Below are 17,334 nucleotides of genomic sequence, written 5' to 3' on the forward strand. Positions count from 1 at the left end.
CTTCTCTTTTCTCACAGTTAAGAGTAAAATGAAACTAACTTGTTTTGCCCAAACAACTGTAGGGGGATTTTACTATGTGCAAAAAAGGGAAAGATTCTCTGCATGAAAGCAGTTGTTTTAGCATGAGACTGCCGGTCATAAACATTGCATGATGATTGCATCATGCCGAAATATCTTTATATTGAATAACCTCTGCAGCAGGCTTTAGGTTTGTTATCTACAGTAGTTCTGATTCTTGTGTTTAAACAGGGGAAAACAATACATAAACAGTTTGTGTTTTTATTGTATTCAATTAAATTAAGTTGTTTTCAGCTGCAGAGAGTTTTGGAATATTTTACTATAATTTTTCACCACTCTGAGAATAGTAATTTTCTTTCAGCCAGAACTAAAACTCATTTGTTTTACCTTGTTTAAATAAACACAAGTGGGTTTGACATCATGTTAGGCAGTGTGGTTTCACCAGTGGGTCTCCAGATATTTATATTTACAGCATGGAGCCTCTGCAGCACCTCCTCATCCGCTGAGAGTCCAGAAACCTCCCAGTAAATCACAATGATCAACTGTTAAGTGGAATTTACCATCAGGGGAGATATTGAAGGACGTATATGAATGACAAAGAAAACACAAGAAGCAGACATCCATAAACTTGGGATAAGCTAAAGAAAACAAAACAAAAACAATTAAGTTAACTTGTTTGATTAGGAAAAAGTTGAAATAACTCAAGTCGACCCATTGCAAACACATGTGGGACCATTACGCCACAAGCTCAGCCAGTGCCCGCTGTGGCCACAACTCAAGACATAAACAAGAACGGCCAGGCTGTTTGCATTCCTGGTGTCGGACATTTTCAGGCAGCACTGACAGATCCGTGTAAAAATATATACAGGGTAAGTATGGACCGCACAGCTGGAAAATGTCATGTGGTTTTCAGCTGATGCCTCTGTTTACCGATTCCAACTTGAAATTCATTATCTTTGCCCTCGTCCTCTGCTGCACATTCATTCCTGTAAGAAGGGGCCAAACGGTGCTGAGGCCCCCGCTGCTGAGTGTTCAGGGTCCTGTTGCAGTCGTATCCCCTGGGAGACGAGGAAGAAGAAGAAGAAAAAAAAACATGGCCAAAACATGTGACTTCAAAACATCAGCTACAAGTTAACGCTCCGTCCATCCTTCATCGACCTACAGAACTAATGCACAGGCACGTAAAAGCAACACGAGGTACGTTGGGGGGGGAGAAGATAAATCACAAGCTGAGGATGTTTGGTGAAGTTTGTCACAAAGAGTGAAAAGAAGAGAAAAGAAAATGTGATACTGTAGTTCTTAAATGATCCTGACAAACAATTCACTGTAAATCCATAACATCGTTTATTGCTTGTTCAGTGGAACTGTTTGTTTACAACTCAATATCACATTTAATGATTGATTTCTTTCATTACGCTTCGTTATATAAGCAGGTCTGGGAACACCGCAGCAATAAAAAAAAACCAAAAAAAACAAAACATGATGCCTTCAGTTATAACAAATGCATCGAGGATGTTTTGCAGGACAAAGATCAGCAGCTTCGTCTTGTCTCACAGTTGGAGCTGCAAGGTTGTCAAAATGTTCAATACTTTCCGATACCTCATCCTTTTATACAGTCTGATCTTCCTTTATTTTAATGACAGATGGTATAGAAAGGTACCTAAGCTTTAAACGAGACAGGTGCATTAGAGAGGAAGGAATCAGTGCCCCAAAAATGTGCAAATGTATTTGAACAATCACGACACAAATACAAAGACCCATGCGTGTTTCTCCTACAGTTCTTGAGCATTAAAAAACATGAAATAACCAGGACTTCTATTTTTGTTACTGTTGTATCGAAATCCTTCGATTGTTACTACTAGTATCGTATCGAAGTTTAAAACTCTGCCAGCATGATAAGGATACCCCACATATGGAAAAACAACACTGTTTAAATGACTGTTTATCACGTGTAGATAGAAAACATCAGACACACAAGGTTACCAAACATTCTCTCCAAAACTGCTCGAGTTGTTCAAGTTTCACCGCACATTTTATAAAAATGTGTTGATGTTGACACACACGGCATAAACACACACACACACACACACGGCATAAACACACACACACACACACGGCATAAACACACACACACACACACACACACTGCATCCATCAGATGTTGTGTTTCTATTTCTACGTTTCACACCTGGGAACTCTCTGCGTCTTCTTACAGCCTCATGCACGCTGCCATGCATTAGCCACATCCACTCATGTTGGTGACAAACTAGCTGTTGAAATGTTCTTGCAGCATCTGAGCCTCATGTAGGGCTGGGACTGTAGGGTCTACAGTCATGTGATTTGCTGGAAGAGCCCCCCCCCCCCCTCCTCCCCTCCTCCCACCTCGCAGGCCTGCCCCTGAGTGGCCTCTGCTAGGCTGTGTTTCCAGGAAAGGGGCCTACTGGACAGGCTGTGAGGCCTAGGCAGGGAGACATTGGCTCATTGAGAAAAACAAAAACAGAGAGGGGCGGTGGGAAGACTCTCCCCTCTTACATAACTCTCCCTCCATGGACAGGCAGGGAGAGAGAGAGAGAGAGAGAGAAAAAGTTCCCCGCCACAATGCAAAGAAAAACCTGTCCATCCGCCTCCCCTCGTCTTTCAGAGGCTGAAGCACTTCAGGTCTGGAATTTGAGCAACACTGAAACCAGCAGTGCTTTTTCACTTGTAGTTACACAATAGTTGCAGCTCCTTCTGACATACCAGCACCAGTGGCGTGTCACACACACACACACACACACAGCGACAGCAGCCACATTTAAAACGTACGACTTTATGTTGAACACAATCACGGCAGCAGTAATAAAGAGACAAACATTATGTAACACACCGTGTTATTTAATGTGTTACGTTGTAAGGCTCTGGTGTTGGTTAGGCATTTACTGTATCTGAGTAGAGGCCTATGTGACCTGCAATGCCCCCTTGTGGCCAACATGGACACTGCAGAGAGATGTCGCAGGGTTATGCAAAAAAAGATTTTGAATTAAATTAACTAAAGAAAAGGCCACACAGGGGGTTTCAAAGACCTCAAATATGATTAATATAAGATTGACTTTTATAGGTGGTTTATTATTTGTACAGTGAACACTGTTTCTACATCAACTACAGCTGCAGGAAGGATGACTGACTCGTAAAGGAAGCGTGTTGATTTTAAAATAAAGCAGCGCTTGCAGTGATTTAATGTACGACTGCTTTTAACAAGCAGCTCCTGCTCAGTTTTTAATTACTGCTGAGTTTGCTGCCAATGTTTCAGCTTTTCTTCATTTGCTCAAATCAAATCTGAGAACAAATCTTAGGATGCCGTCGTAGAAAACAAGAATCACATGCATCTTAATGAAAACGTTTTTTTTTTTTCATTTAAAAGGGTTGATTTAATCTATTTTATCGTTTCACATTTACGTAGCTAATTTTTCTCAGTGATTATCAACTCTTTCTTTTATTTCATCTCGTGCCACTGTTTATTATTTTGATCTTAAAGGTGCAATTTAAGCAATCTGTGTCATTACTGTAATGCACATTCATGAGATTGTATAAATAAATGGTGGTTCGTTTTAGGGACGATAGAATTGTTGCGTTACTACTATTTGTTCTGAAGTTTACTGGATGTTTGTTTAGTTTTTTTGGCCAGTTTTTGCATTTATTAAATAAGACAAATAAAGAGAGAGACAGGACATGTTGGGAGTAGAGAGTGAGGGATGACATGCAGCACGGGGCCGAGGTTGGGTTTGAACCCAAAGCTGCTACAACGACGACGACGACTGCAGCCCCTGTACATGGGACGCACAGCATCACCACGAGACCATTCGCCCCCCCCCAAGCTTACTGAATATTCATTGGTATGACCCGTCTGCGGCCCACTTTGTGTGGGTATTGCACAGAAGACGCTCTGGTGTGGTATCTTGCAGCCATTAGTGTGAGAAAAAGTAAAACGTAAACAACCTGACTGATATTTGATTGGATAAAAAACATGATTTAGGAACGTGTAAATCGGAGGTACCTGTTAAATAACAGCTTCACATATAGATAGACACTGTAAACACTGATATATGAAGTTTGTAGTCAGCGTTCTTTTGTCCTACTGTCGAGGTGGACATTGAAGGAGCCGTCGTCTTTGCTTCTTGTTTAACACCAGGAGCAGCCAGCGTTTCAGGCTGACCTGTCAGGTAGATCAACCTGGAAAAAAAAAGTCTGAACTCACGCTCGATGTGAAAACAGTCACACACAAAAAAAAGAAGAAAAAGAAGAAGTTCAGTCCGGTTGCTCACAGCTTCACCTTCTGGTTTGAGCGGCCTCCTCTCAAACAAACGTCTGATTCAGAACTCCGGCTCCTGCTGGATCAGGACGGACGTGTCGGTGCCTTTTCTCCTGCTCGGATCCAGCCAGGAAACTCCCTGAGCTATGAGACACAACCACACCTGCAGCGTGGACACACAGACGGCCGACACGTTAGTAATGAATCAGCCGATATAGACGTTATAGAAAACAGTGCTGCAGACTGATGCTGTGATTCTTTCTCTGAAGTATCCAAACATGTCGCCTCCATCAGACTCGAGCAGAATATTCAAAATATGAAACCACTAAACTGTGGAGTAAAAGTCCAAACAGATGAAACTCATTCATTAGTCTTATTGTAACCTGCTGTCATGTCTTTGGATTAATCTGATTCTTTCTCAAACTTTGGGATTTGAAGGACCTCCAACATTGAAAAAAAGAAAGAAAGAAAATTAAGGTACAGGGACTCTGACATCCCTCCCTGTTTGTCCCCCTTTAAATGTTTATAATGTCATAAATGAATCAGGAACAGCTTCATCCATAAAGCTGAGCGGATCGTTTCTTCACCTGAAACTCTCAAACCTCTCTGACCCCGCTGGAATTAAAGCAGGATTTTTTTGCTCAGATAAAAAGCAAAACATCTAAAGTGTAGATTTTAAATGTCTCGAGTGTGAAGCTGCTGGAAGATGTATTTTTATGACACAGTGGACCAAAGTTCATGCACAAGCAGAGAGGAGCTGCTCCCATGTGACCTAATGTTACCTACCAAATATCCCACAAATGTCAGGTATGCTATGGAGAGGAACGCCGCCAGCACGTACAGCCACACGCTGTTCAGAGCTGCCACATACACCACCACGAAGTACATGTTGATGCAGCACACCATGAGGATGACCAGGCCTCCTCCGATCTTAGACGCTCTGCAAGGCACGACAGGAGGAAAGACGCTCGTGTTGAAAAGCTGAATTCAGTCACGATCGGGGGGGTTTTTAGACTTTTCGATAAAACTCACAGGCCGTTGGAAAACTCCTCCATGAGAGACGGCAAACTGGTGAAGGTGAGGATGGGAATGAGGGCAAACGGCAACTGTGAGAGAAGAACCAAAAAGAAGGAGAGCGTGCATCAAGAGACATCAGCAGAGGAAAAGTTAGTTCAAGCTAATTATGTGTGTTAGACGTGCAGGAGGCCTTGTCAGAAGCTCTCGAGTGGACCGAGCTCCCCGGACCGTCAGGAAGCAGTCCTGGACTCGTGTTGAAGCCTGACCTGAGGTTTCTCTCGCTTCTTTCTCTCTCTCTTCTTTTACCTTTCAGTCTCAACGTTAACTTTATTTAAACTCAAGAGCACGACGAGGGTAACGCGTTCGCTCGGTGAGAAGTGAAGCCGTTTTTCTCTCCTGTCTGACCTGCAGACTCTGCAGCACGTTGAGGAAGTCGTTCATGCCGGTCAGGCGCCGCACGTCCTGGAAGATGGCGACCAGCAGGGTGGGCGTGATGGCGAGGGAGCGGGTCAACAACACCCGGGCGAATCGCGACCAGCGAAGGTTCAAAAAACCCTGAAGGAAGAAAGAAAAGAGGTCACTGAGGAACCACCTGAATAAAAATAATTCAGACCATGAAGACGTGAAATATTTCGCTTGATTGTGGGAAGAAGAAAAGAAAAAAAAATCGCTCTCCTCCACTGACCTCCATGACGAACTGGCCCGAGTACGTCCCCGTCATGGTGGAGCTCTGACCAGCTGCGAGGATCCCAACGGCCCAGATGTAGAGCGCCGCCGGGCCGAAGAAGCAGCCCAGCACCACTCCCTGAGAAACAGACGCACAAACACAACGATCACGAGCTCAGCAGGAAACAGGAACAACACAAGTGAAGAACAATCGGGGAATAATCAGCCTCGTTCAGCTGGACGACAAACGGCTGCACATCGAGTAGCGTTAGGTAACTCTTTGTTTTGATTATATTTTCCCATCCTCCGTCCGGCTTCCACAGATCCTCCTCTAGGATCTGACCCTCTACCAGGGGTCTTTATAAAGACAGGTCCGACAGTCTAGAGGATCACTGTAGGTTGATGGTCGGTGACGGATCTGTGAGAAGCCAACATGATCCAACAACAACAACAACAGTTCATATTTAGCTTATTTAGTTAAAGGTTTCCTGTTTGCAGCAGGTTGCATCAGGATTTCAACGCTTGATCACATTTATCCTACATCACCGTGTGGCCAGCAGAGGGCAGCATGAGACATTTGTACAAGAAACATTTACACCCCAATCAACCGGTTCTACAGTTTTATTTAAACCCTCTCTGCCAAAACATATCACATAACAGGGAGCGGACTCCGGCTTCATTTTCTTATGATGTAAACAGGGGGAGTTTTTGTTGCTGTGTGTGTTCAGACGGGATCTTAGAAAGCTTCTTTTGTAAAATGTCTGGAGACACACATTTATTGGTCATTGTTTGTTAGGTCACAGCGTCCCTACAAGTGTCTTATCTTGTTGTTCTCTTTTTTCTTTAGTACGTATTCGACTTGAGAACATCATTCAGATTAAGAATCTCACTTAAAAGGCCGACGTGGCCACGAGGGGCAGCAGACACAGATCCACACGTCCTGAGTCAGCGAGCAGAAAAAGTCTTATCCCTCCGACACCTCCAATCTGCTTTATAGAGAAGATTTAAAGAGACACAGATCCTCCTGCAGGAGGAGCAGCCAACCTGAAACTCCTTTTTCCTCGCTTCAAGGCGCACGTTACGCTAACCCGAGACAAAGACACACCTGAGACCAGAGGAGACCGAGACCATGAAATAATCCTCGTCATGTGTGCAGGGTGGGGTCGTGTCTCTCACTTCGACAGAAGCGCAACCAGGGGATAAAAATCTCATGATGAATAAATTGAAGTTATTTGTTCTTTTCCTTCAAATCAAAATCCTTCCAGCGCGAGTCTTGATTTAAAATCCAGACTCTCCCACTTTCCATTCTGAGACCCGTTTCACGAACTCTACAGAGGAACTAGAGGAAACTTCAGGTATGAAGGAAGCAGAATAAAGCTGTGGCTCAGTTGGCAGAGCTGAAGGTCGAGGGTTCGATCCCCAGCTCCTGCAGCAACAGACGCTTACATCTCTCCGTGTGCAGCACGTGAAGACGGGATTAGATGATCCTGATGCTGCACAGCAGCCTCAGTGTGACCAGTCTTTTAAATGAGGACATGACCAGGATTTTCCTGATGACAAAGCGGGCCAGCCGACTCGATAGTACAATGATGAGGCCGGGCCCTAACATCTGTCACGAGGCCATAAGGAGAGGACACCTGAGCACAAACCTGAGGAGCCTGACACGTTAAAAAGGAGACTTTAAGGCGGACTAGACTTACCCCTTTATAAATGTCCACAGTGAGAGTTTGATTGTCCTGAGGGAAGAGGTGCGAGTGAGGGCTGCCTGTTTCATTGCACACTGTGTACTGGAGGAAAAGAGACAAAGACATCTGTAGCAATAAAAAAACACACGTTGACTTAAATCTCTGTTTGAAGTCGCTGCAGCAGAGACACTCACCACCTCTTCGTTCGTGCGCTCGTAGAAAGCTTCGGCGAAAACAGCCACGACGAACACGTTGATGAGGAAAGACACGAACAGCGCGATGGTCGACTCGATGAAATAGTATTTGTTGGCTTCTCTGACTTCTTTCTTGTTTGTTCGATCCACTTCTCGAGACTTGAGTAAAAACATTTTTTTTTTTTAACCTTTAAGGAAGTGTTTGGATTTTTTTTTTCTTCACACCGCTGATGAAATGAAAAAGGAGACGTTTGGAGCTCACCTTGACGAGAGCGGAGTGCAGGTAGATGTTGTGAGGCATGATGACGGCTCCCACGATGCCGACGGCCTGACCCATCTGAACGGGTCCGCAGCCCTCGCAGTACGGCATGAACATCCCCTTTAAGACCTCGCCTTGATCCGGGCTCACCGTCACGTACTGGCAGAGAGGGGGCGGAGAGCGTGCGTCAACATTTAATCTGTAAGGTTTGGATTTGTCACATGATTACGATATGATCAATATAATTACAATAAAATGTAGAAATATACGATTTTAAAAAAGCGTGCAGTGTGACAGTCGGACCAGCGTCTCGTCTCCAGCTCTTAGTTTCAAGATCCAACACAAGTCAGGAACGCCGGCGTTCACCCAAATACAGCTGAGGTCAGAGGTCGTGCTTTCACACCATAAATCTGGACTGAGGTTTCCACATTATATGAGGACCGCAGGGAGGCTTTACAAGCAGGCACCAGGTCGTCTGCTGTTGGTTCTGTCTTTTGTCTGATGGGATCTTTGTTTGTGCTGCAGAACAGGAATCTTCTGCAAACCGGTTTGAACTGAGCCCGACCCGTTTAACACCCCCCCCCCCTTCTCTTGTGACGTTACGTTCCATCCTTTCCTGGATCATAAACGTCAGAGTGCATGCTGGGTAAGAGCTGGCACTCACTCTTTAATCCCTGCTGTGATTGTTCGTTGTGTTTACAGTAAAGACTTGACGCAGGTCACAGCAACATGAAGTCAAACCTGTTAAACCTGGACTCATTCAAATTCAAAAAACTTTATTAGTCCTCGGGCGGGGAGGGGGGACAAACAGTACCTCATATCCGAAGGTGATGGCCATGATGGTGATGAGGAAGCCGAAGAAAGCTTCCAGCTTCCTCAAACCTGCCGAAGAATTAACGAGGAGGTTTTTATTTCTCGCTGCTGTTATGAGGACAGATTAGACTGTGGAGGAGACTGAAACCTACCGTATTTATCCAAGAAGAGGAAGACAAACGTGTCGATGATGGTGATGAGGACCCCACCCCACAAGGGAATCCTACACACACACACACACACACACACACACACGGTGATGGCGACTGTACAGATCTGAAGTAACACTGCAGCTGATGTTTTATTGACCCTGCTGTTTGTCAAAACTGATTTAAGGTGATTTATCTGGACGTGTGTTTTCAGGACTGCTGGGACAAAGACTCGCACGCTCTACTGTGAGAAATCTGAGCTGGTGCGATTTCAGTTCGTGTTTATAAGCAGGCTAAAGCTGTTTTCACGTCTGCACTGCTGAACATGTCTGGATCATTTCAGGAGGACTGCTCCCGGGTTTTCTCCTGACTCCTGACTCACGGAGATGGCGTGCAGCAGTCACAGGATATAAACGTCACTCCCCCCTCTCCCATTGGCTCGAGGTGAATTCTCCTGATTATACCCTGCTGGGTTCTCACATCAGCTCACTCCGACTTGCTGCCATAAAAATATTCACACATGCAGCTCCTCTGGCAAAAATCCCACCCCCGACACTGGCTGAATAAACGGCGTGTGTGTGTGTGTGATGTCATCACCTGCCGGCAGAGAGGAGGCTGAAGGCGATGGCACAGCCGATGACTTCCTGCATGTCTGAGCCGATGATGGCGAGCTCCACCATCAGCCACAAGATGATCCGAGGCACCTGGGAGGACAAGCAGGTGAGACACTGTGTTCATCACTCAAGTGAACAAGAGGACAAGCTCGGACGCTTTCACACACAGCGACCAAGACATGCGTCAGTAAGAAGAAGGTTCTGTTCACCAATGAAACAGGCTCGTACTCTGTGAGGATACATTTTATAACTTACTACTAATGTGGCTTAAAGAGTCACTTTTCCAAACCCATGAAAAAACACACAATCCTTTAAACTCACAATATTTAGAGAAAGACATAGAAGTAAAACAAACGATATTTGATCCTGAAGTGTGAAGAGGTAAGAAGTGAGAGTGACACGTTTAAGTGAAGTGTCCTGAATAAGTCATGAATTAAGAGACTCAATGCAAAGAGATGCTGATTTGCATTTCATGGAGCGGACTTTTGGACCTTGGCGGCGGCGTGCAGCGAGTGTCCTTCTAGTTTAACACAAACAGTTTTACAGCTCATATTCCACTTTGGTTTTACTGGATTGAAATGTGTAGATTTAAACGTGTTGATTTAAACGTGTTGATTTAAACGTGTTGATTTAAACGTGTTGATTTAGTGCAACAAAATAAAATGAAAAAAGGGATGAAGGATCAAACTGACAGTAAAGAAACAGATATTTTCATAGAGTGACCTATACGGCACCTTTTGCAGTAGTGGGGGTGAAACGGTCTCGTCCTGTTTGAGGTCTGGGTTCTGCATTAATCCCTCAAATCAGTTTCTGGTCTGATTTGTGTAAAATGCTTCGAGCTTTGTCTTTATAACCTATTTCAAACTTTTCTATAGATATTTATTTTATTGCCTATTAAAGAACATTTTAAGTCAAGGGGGGGGGGGGCTTGGAGCTGATCCCAGCTGTCATTGGACGAGAGGAGGAGTTATGACATATGGAGCCAGATAACCAGAGACAGTCACGTTCACACCGACATGCATGTGTTCAGACTGTGGGAGGAAGCTGGAGAACCCACACAGAGAGGCTCCTGTCCTGAAGCTGCAACCACTGCCCCACCGTGCAATCAATCAATCAATCATTATTTGAATTGAGCCAATTCATAACGAGTGTTATCTGGAGCGTATGGGATGAGATGCAGGAAGGATTCCTCGCGCTCCTGTTGTCCACACTTCCTCGTCGCTGAGGTGGAGGTCGGAGCACGGCGTGCACGAACGAGCACAGCGGAACGACACAGACCGATGCAGCGTTGGATCTCATGACGTCTTTGTTCATAGTGTTCTTTTAGTTCTGTTGTTGTTTTGGGTTCTCATGTTTCTGTCCGTATGTTTACGCCTGCTTGCACGACAAAGAACACCTTGTTTTAAAAATGTAACCCACAACGAGTTAAGTTCTCATGATCATTGTTTGGATCAGACTTCTCAGCTCCGCCCTCGGACTCCTTTAACAGTTAAACTCTGTGCAGCAGAAACACAGCGGGCGGCCCGGCTGAATTACAGAACAAGAAGGACGTTTCACACGGTCAGCAGCCGGGTGGTTAACGCTCGCTGTCCCCCTCGCAGGTATCGCAGAGGAAGAGACGTGTTGACACAAGATAGATGAGGAAGAACTCATGGTGTCACGCTCACTTTTAACCGTATGGTTGAACTTTTTTTTTTCTCACTGTTTTTGAAAATCTCCGTCACGGCTCGCAGTCTTGATCAAATAATCTTCAGATTATCGCTGCTGTTCGAACAAAGCTGGTTATGCAACGAGGCCGTAACAGAAAACCAGGATTACTTCAGTTTTCTGCCTTTTTTGTCCACCTTTATACTCTCATCTACCCCGTCTGCTTCTACAGATGATGTTGTTGTTATCTTAGTTATTGAAGATGCATAGGTTCTGCTGCTCGGAGGTATTTTCATTTCTATGCTTATTTAACATGTGTTCACTCTTCCTGTGCATCACTCAGAGGAGCCACACTGTTTCTGGGAAGGAAAGAGAAAAAAAAAAAGAAGAATCTGTTTTTCCTCACAGTGTGGTACTGGCGGTTGCAGACTTCAGCGAGGTGCATCCCGGTGACGACGCCCAGCCGAGCCGCCAGCCGCTGCAGCAGCAGGCCGATGATGGTGGCTCCCAGCAGCACCCATAGGAGCTGACGGGAGCAGAAACAAAGGCATCATCTGTTAATCAGCCAGCTTATGAACTCACGAGGAGGTCTACAAATCAAACCACATGAACATATTTCAATAAATAAATAAAAATAAGTGTATGCATATCATGGCGCTGATGGCCTAGTATGGAGGCTGTGGTCCTCCAAGCAGGCCGCCCAGGTTAAGTCCGACCTGTGGCTTCTTTCCTGCATCACTTTTCAGAAAATGTGTGCTCAAACAGGCCGTTTGGAGATTTCCCCTTCATGACATCACAAAGGGCAGTAGCCCCTCCCCCAGGTGGGTGACACTCCCACAGCTAGGTGTTTGTTCTGCCCTCTGAGTCTGCCTTCTCACCGTAAACAACAGGACATGGAGCCAGAAAGCAGCAAGTACACCAGAGCCCTTCCAGAGAGGGGGCGTGGTCAGACACAGCTCATTTACATATTTAAAGCGACAGACACATAAAACAGCCTGTTCTGAGCAGGGCTGAAATAGAGGGGTTTATAGACATGATCAAATACAGGATCAGAGTGGATTTACAACAACACACTTCACACACACATGTTTGAAGAGGAGCTCTGAGACTTTTAACATGTGACCTTGAAGTTTTTTGTGATTAAATATTTATAACATTTTTTTCTTTTTTCTTTTGTTTTTCAATGTTTTTTTATTTTTATTTGTCCATTTGGATTCATGTCATCTCTTGTAACGCTCTATGTGTGAACTCTGCTTTATAAATAAATTCCAGTATGTTCCGTTGTACAACGCCACAACATTTGAAACCACTTCCCCATTTTGCAACACACCTCGCAGTCAGTTGGCCGTATCTCAAAACGATGGAGGAAGTGCCGTTTTATTCTGATACCGTGCTCACAAAAAGCTTTTCTTTTGTTCATCTTTTCACATCAGTAAAGATGTTTCTGTTGGCAACACATCTTCATACTGACAGAAGCTAACTTCTTGTAGTAAAAGAAAAGAAGCAGACCTCTCTTGTCAATCACTTGCAGCTGTATCACAAACACAAATCACTCTGTGAGTAGATTTATCCTGGGAGATATTTTCTCTGTTAATAATTCTCACACCTGCACAACTGAACGGCTCCTCCATTCAAACATTCAGCTTCTTAAAAGGGATATACCTCTCTTTTCCTAACACCATTTTAAATTAACAGAGAATATGAAGATGTGATTTTAGGAAACGCTACGTGCATTAATTTCTCGTTTTTTTCCCTCGTACTTTGTCGACCAACGAGGAGACAAAGAACTTAAAGGGTTCGGTAAAGTTACAGCCGCACCTTGAAGCCAGCTTTGGCACCAGACTGCAGGTCGGATTCGATGTTTCCTGGGTCCAGGTAGGCGATGCTCATCAGAAAGCCCGGCCCGGTGAAGGCCCACAGTTTACGGAGATTAATCCCTCTCTGCAGGAGAAGAAAAACACAAAAAGGTTAAACATCACACATCGAGCTTCTGCTGATGGCGTCACGGTCAAGATAAACAAACATCTCCATTTAACAGCGCTGCTATTAGCTCGTCATAAAATTCTTTCACGATTGAGGAACAGTTTAAGGACTCAATCTGAACCAGGAGTTGTAAATAGAATGAGGCGGCATTTTCAGATTATGAATGCAAAAAAAGAGCCACGTTAGCTTAGCATAAACCCTGGAAACGAGAGGAGATCAGCACCAACTTCAGACTCCGCCTGCCTTCTTTGTCAGCATATATTTTAATCCAAATGTTAGAAAACAGCTGACACAGAAAACTGAGGATTTTGAGCTGATAGTTTTATCTTGTGTGGGGAGAGTTAAGCTTTTCCCCTGATCTTCAAACTGCACCTTTACTTCAAGCTTACATGTTCAAGTCTGACATGCAAATTCTCATTTAACCCGAGGGGACATCCTTTCCCCCAGAAACTGAATCACTCCTCGTCACCATGTTATTAACAGCAGGACAAATCGTCCAAAGGTGGGTGACCCACTCCTGCAGGTAGAAACCCTCACATGGCCTTATCACACACTGATTATGGACTTGAGGATTACCTCCCCGTGGTCGTCAGGAACAGGGACCCTCTGGTCAAAGTAGGTACTGGAGACAGGTTCATTATGCTGTTTCTGAAGGAAGACGGAGGGGGGTGTGACTCTGTGTGTGTGTGTGGTCTGGATCACCACTTTCTCCTCCACAACATCCTCTGTTCAAACAGGGACACAAAAAAAAAAAAGGTGTTGACTGACAAGCATATTTAAAACGACAAACAAATCATCCTATTCTGAAGGTCACACATGCAGCCTGAGGAGTGCAACGACATCGACAGGTAGACGTCTGATGAACACACCTGCGCTAAGGAGGAAGTTAGTGTTTAAAAGCAGAAGAGCGAATGGAAGTTATTTTTTCAGAGAGGTGAAAGAAGATCTCCTGTTTTACACTAGACGGACTTTCAGATCGTTGCTGCGGCCTGAAAGGAGCAGGAGACACATTGTCCATCTTCATATCCAGCCAATGAGATCAATTATTGAGTTTAAAGACGTCAGATGTTATTCCCTGAGATTACGGGGGGGGGGCAGGAAAGTTCTGACGAGTTGTCACGGAAAGAAAGGTAGCTGAATATATCTCCTACTGACACGGTTGCAAAAGCATTTCGGCAAGTTGCCATGACAACCCCTCAAAGTGTGTCTACAAAACAAAACAGCCGTGTTACCTATTCCTCCGGTTTGTTCCGGCTCCTGGTCCGTGGGAATACTGGGCGGCAAACAGGAGATGTGGATGTTCTCAGGTGGGGGGTCTCTGACTGGAAGCAAAACGGGTGTAATTATAACAGGATTACAGTCGCCGACATAATCCCAGTGCACACAACACTAAATCTGTCACACACAGAGAAAAGGCACAGGTAATCATCAGGTTAAAGACACTGCTGCTGCTTTATCTCCCCAGAAACATACTGACCTGTTTACCCACGATAATCAGCAGGTAGGTCGATACAGTGCGTCTCTAACAAAGTACATTAAGGGGTGGCGACCGGGCGACGAGCTCCTCGTGGACCCGCTGGAGTCGCCCTCTCTCTCTCCTCTTGTTCTCACACTCTTCTTTTTGTTTCACGATTTATTTTATTCTCTTGTAAAATAAATGCTGGCGTTATTTTTTGGCACACCTCGTCTCTGACTCCTATTCCTGCTGCAGCCTGAGAGAGCCGGGTCGTAACATATGAAAAAATAAAAACTCACGCGAGGTGTTTCTGACGATGTGGACAAATATGAGGAGTTTAAATTTTCATTATTTTACGTGTTTCTTTTTTTTTTTTTTTGCATGTCTGCACGTCTTGGCCGGGTCACTCGTGAAAAAGAGATGAAGTGGAAGTGAATAAACTGACCACCGGTTCCTGTTAGATTCTTACGGGTATGTTGACTTACAGCTCACAGCACAGGAAGTCCTGAAAACTGTGCAGCATGACATCCTGGTGAAAACAGTCGGAGGTAGGTCTGATACCTGATATCTATCTTCAATCTATGTCTGATCTGTAGACATCTATAGATGTACTGATCACTCAAAGGCAGTTATGAAACACGTGTGGAAAAGATTTAAGGTCACTCAGCTGTAACTGAGCATGTACAGTATGTGCTTCACTGCTTCTTATTCATCTGCTGATAAAAGAGAACCGCAAGTGTAATACAATGAAACTCACATCAAATGCTACTTCACTTGTAAATAAGTCCAGTAAATATCGGCACATATCCGTGTTAATATAAGCCGATACCGATTATCGGCTGGCTGATTAATCAGTAGGGCTCCATAAAAACACTTAATAAAGTGTTGCATTTAAAAGTTTTCTTTAAAAATTTGCAATTAAATGTAAAAAAAATACACAGTTTGCATAAAGGGCTTTTTCAGACCCACACTCTGTAATATTTAATAATCCAGGGATTGATACAGTTATTAATCACTTTAATAACTGGTGATCAATCTATGAGATGTTTAGAATTATTCACCAGAATCTTTGGAGTAAAAAATATGTTTATGTTTAAAGTTTACTCAAGTAGAATTTAAAAGACATTAAAAAGTAAAGAAGCCCAATGAGCTAAAAACAACAACAAAAAACGTATTAATAGAGACAAATGAGCTGCAAGCCACTTTAAAAGATCAGCACCAAACTTCGCTTCAAACACACCTGTCGGATAACTCACCTTTCCGCAGAAAGGAAAACATCTTCTCCTCCTCCTTCTTCTTCTTCTCTTGATTTTAAAAATGTAAAACGTTTTTTTTTTTTTTAAAGTTATAAAACTTCAAACGAAAGTGTTCGCAGACCTGCCAACTTCATTCCGGTACTTCCTTCCCTTCCTTCCTCGTTTCCCAGCAGGAAAATCCGGCCGGCAGGTTGGACAGTCGTCCCTGCGCGTGCAGGTGTGAACCTGCGGGACAGGTAAGGGGAGGGGGGTGGGGGGGCTCCACGAGGACAAAAGTCAAACACACCGGCAATGTTTAACAAATGTACCCATTGTTAGCAGCCCTTCTTTCAGTCCCGTGACCTGATTTATTCTGTGACAAAGTCTCGAGCTGATTCTGAGCTTGAGTCGGAGAGCGCGAGCCGCACTACCTCTACCAAAATAAAACCAGGTCGTTTCTCTCTCTCTCTCTCTTTTTTTTTTTTTAAAACACAAAACGTAGAGTGACAAAAAACTTTAGATAATAGATCATAGTTCTATTCTTGAGGTCCACAATGCATTTACTTTTGAAATTAAATTATTTGAATACCTAAATAAAATTTGTATTTCCGGCGAGAAATTTCAAAATAAAACATTTTATTGATACTAAAACTGCTGAAACTGATCCGAATAAAAGTAATCTTTAAAATTGATATTACTGCTACTACTAAAAATAATAATAAGCCGAATTTTCCCGACTATTATTAAAACATTTATTTAATATATCAGACTAATAATGTAGCCTAGGCCTAAATCATATAGTCACAGAGTGTGAAATTATTTTTAAATTATAATAATGTAATGCTTTTCAACTATGACTTCAAATTCAGACTATATTAAAATACTTTTTACACTGGTGAACTTTATTGAGTACAAGATCCGGGTTTTACAATTTTCCTAGGAAGTACTATTCCTGCTTTAATACGTATTAAAATGTAATATAGTGAAATGACAAGATATCTTCTTTAAAGAGAAAAAACTTTTATCCAAACCACTGGATCACTGATCTGTGTTTCTCTCTGTAGATATGAATTCATCAAATGATATAATAAGCGCTTCACGGACAAGTTCAGATGTTGTTTTTCTTCTTGCTTCAGGCTTTGTATCGCCCTCTAGCTGCAGGAAAGAGAAAACACTTTTGTTTTTCTGTCCCTTTGAGACATGAAATGGTTTCATGTTGAGGCGATGGGCCGACAAGTGCAGAAGCAACCACTGGAGGGCGACAAACACTCACCGATATCCAGTGAAGAAGATGTTTTTAGTACAGACCA

At 43.7% G+C, this 17,334-nt stretch overlaps 1 protein-coding gene across 3 annotated transcripts; it reads right to left on the minus strand.

Moving 5' to 3' along the window:
* Positions 1-4,098: 4,098 nt before the first annotated feature.
* Positions 4,099-16,429, minus strand: LOC306833782 (natural resistance-associated macrophage protein 2-like). Of its 3 annotated transcripts, none has more exons than XM_079359309.1 (17): positions 16,046-16,429; positions 14,566-14,655; positions 13,910-14,058; positions 13,169-13,291; positions 11,757-11,876; positions 9,687-9,793; positions 9,093-9,163; positions 8,942-9,009; positions 8,131-8,286; positions 7,869-8,027; positions 7,690-7,776; positions 6,009-6,128; positions 5,729-5,878; positions 5,339-5,412; positions 5,093-5,246; positions 4,328-4,469; positions 4,099-4,227 (listed from the first exon to the last, which is right to left on the minus strand). In XM_079359309.1, the coding sequence occupies exons 1-16, from the start codon at positions 16,065-16,067 to the stop codon at positions 4,368-4,370; spliced, it is 1,752 nt and encodes a 583-aa protein (XP_079215435.1). In that variant the 5' UTR covers positions 16,068-16,429; the 3' UTR covers positions 4,099-4,227; positions 4,328-4,367. The 3 variants fall into 3 exon arrangements, with proteins under 3 accessions (XP_079215435.1, XP_079215436.1, XP_079215434.1); XM_079359310.1 differs by having other exon boundaries at positions 4,320-4,469; XM_079359308.1 differs by having other exon boundaries at positions 4,099-4,469.
* Positions 16,430-17,334: the final 905 nt, after the last annotated feature.

This window comes from Symphodus melops (assembly GCF_947650265.1).
Source record: "Symphodus melops genome assembly, chromosome: 13".
Taxonomy (NCBI): domain Eukaryota; kingdom Metazoa; phylum Chordata; class Actinopteri; order Labriformes; family Labridae; genus Symphodus; species Symphodus melops.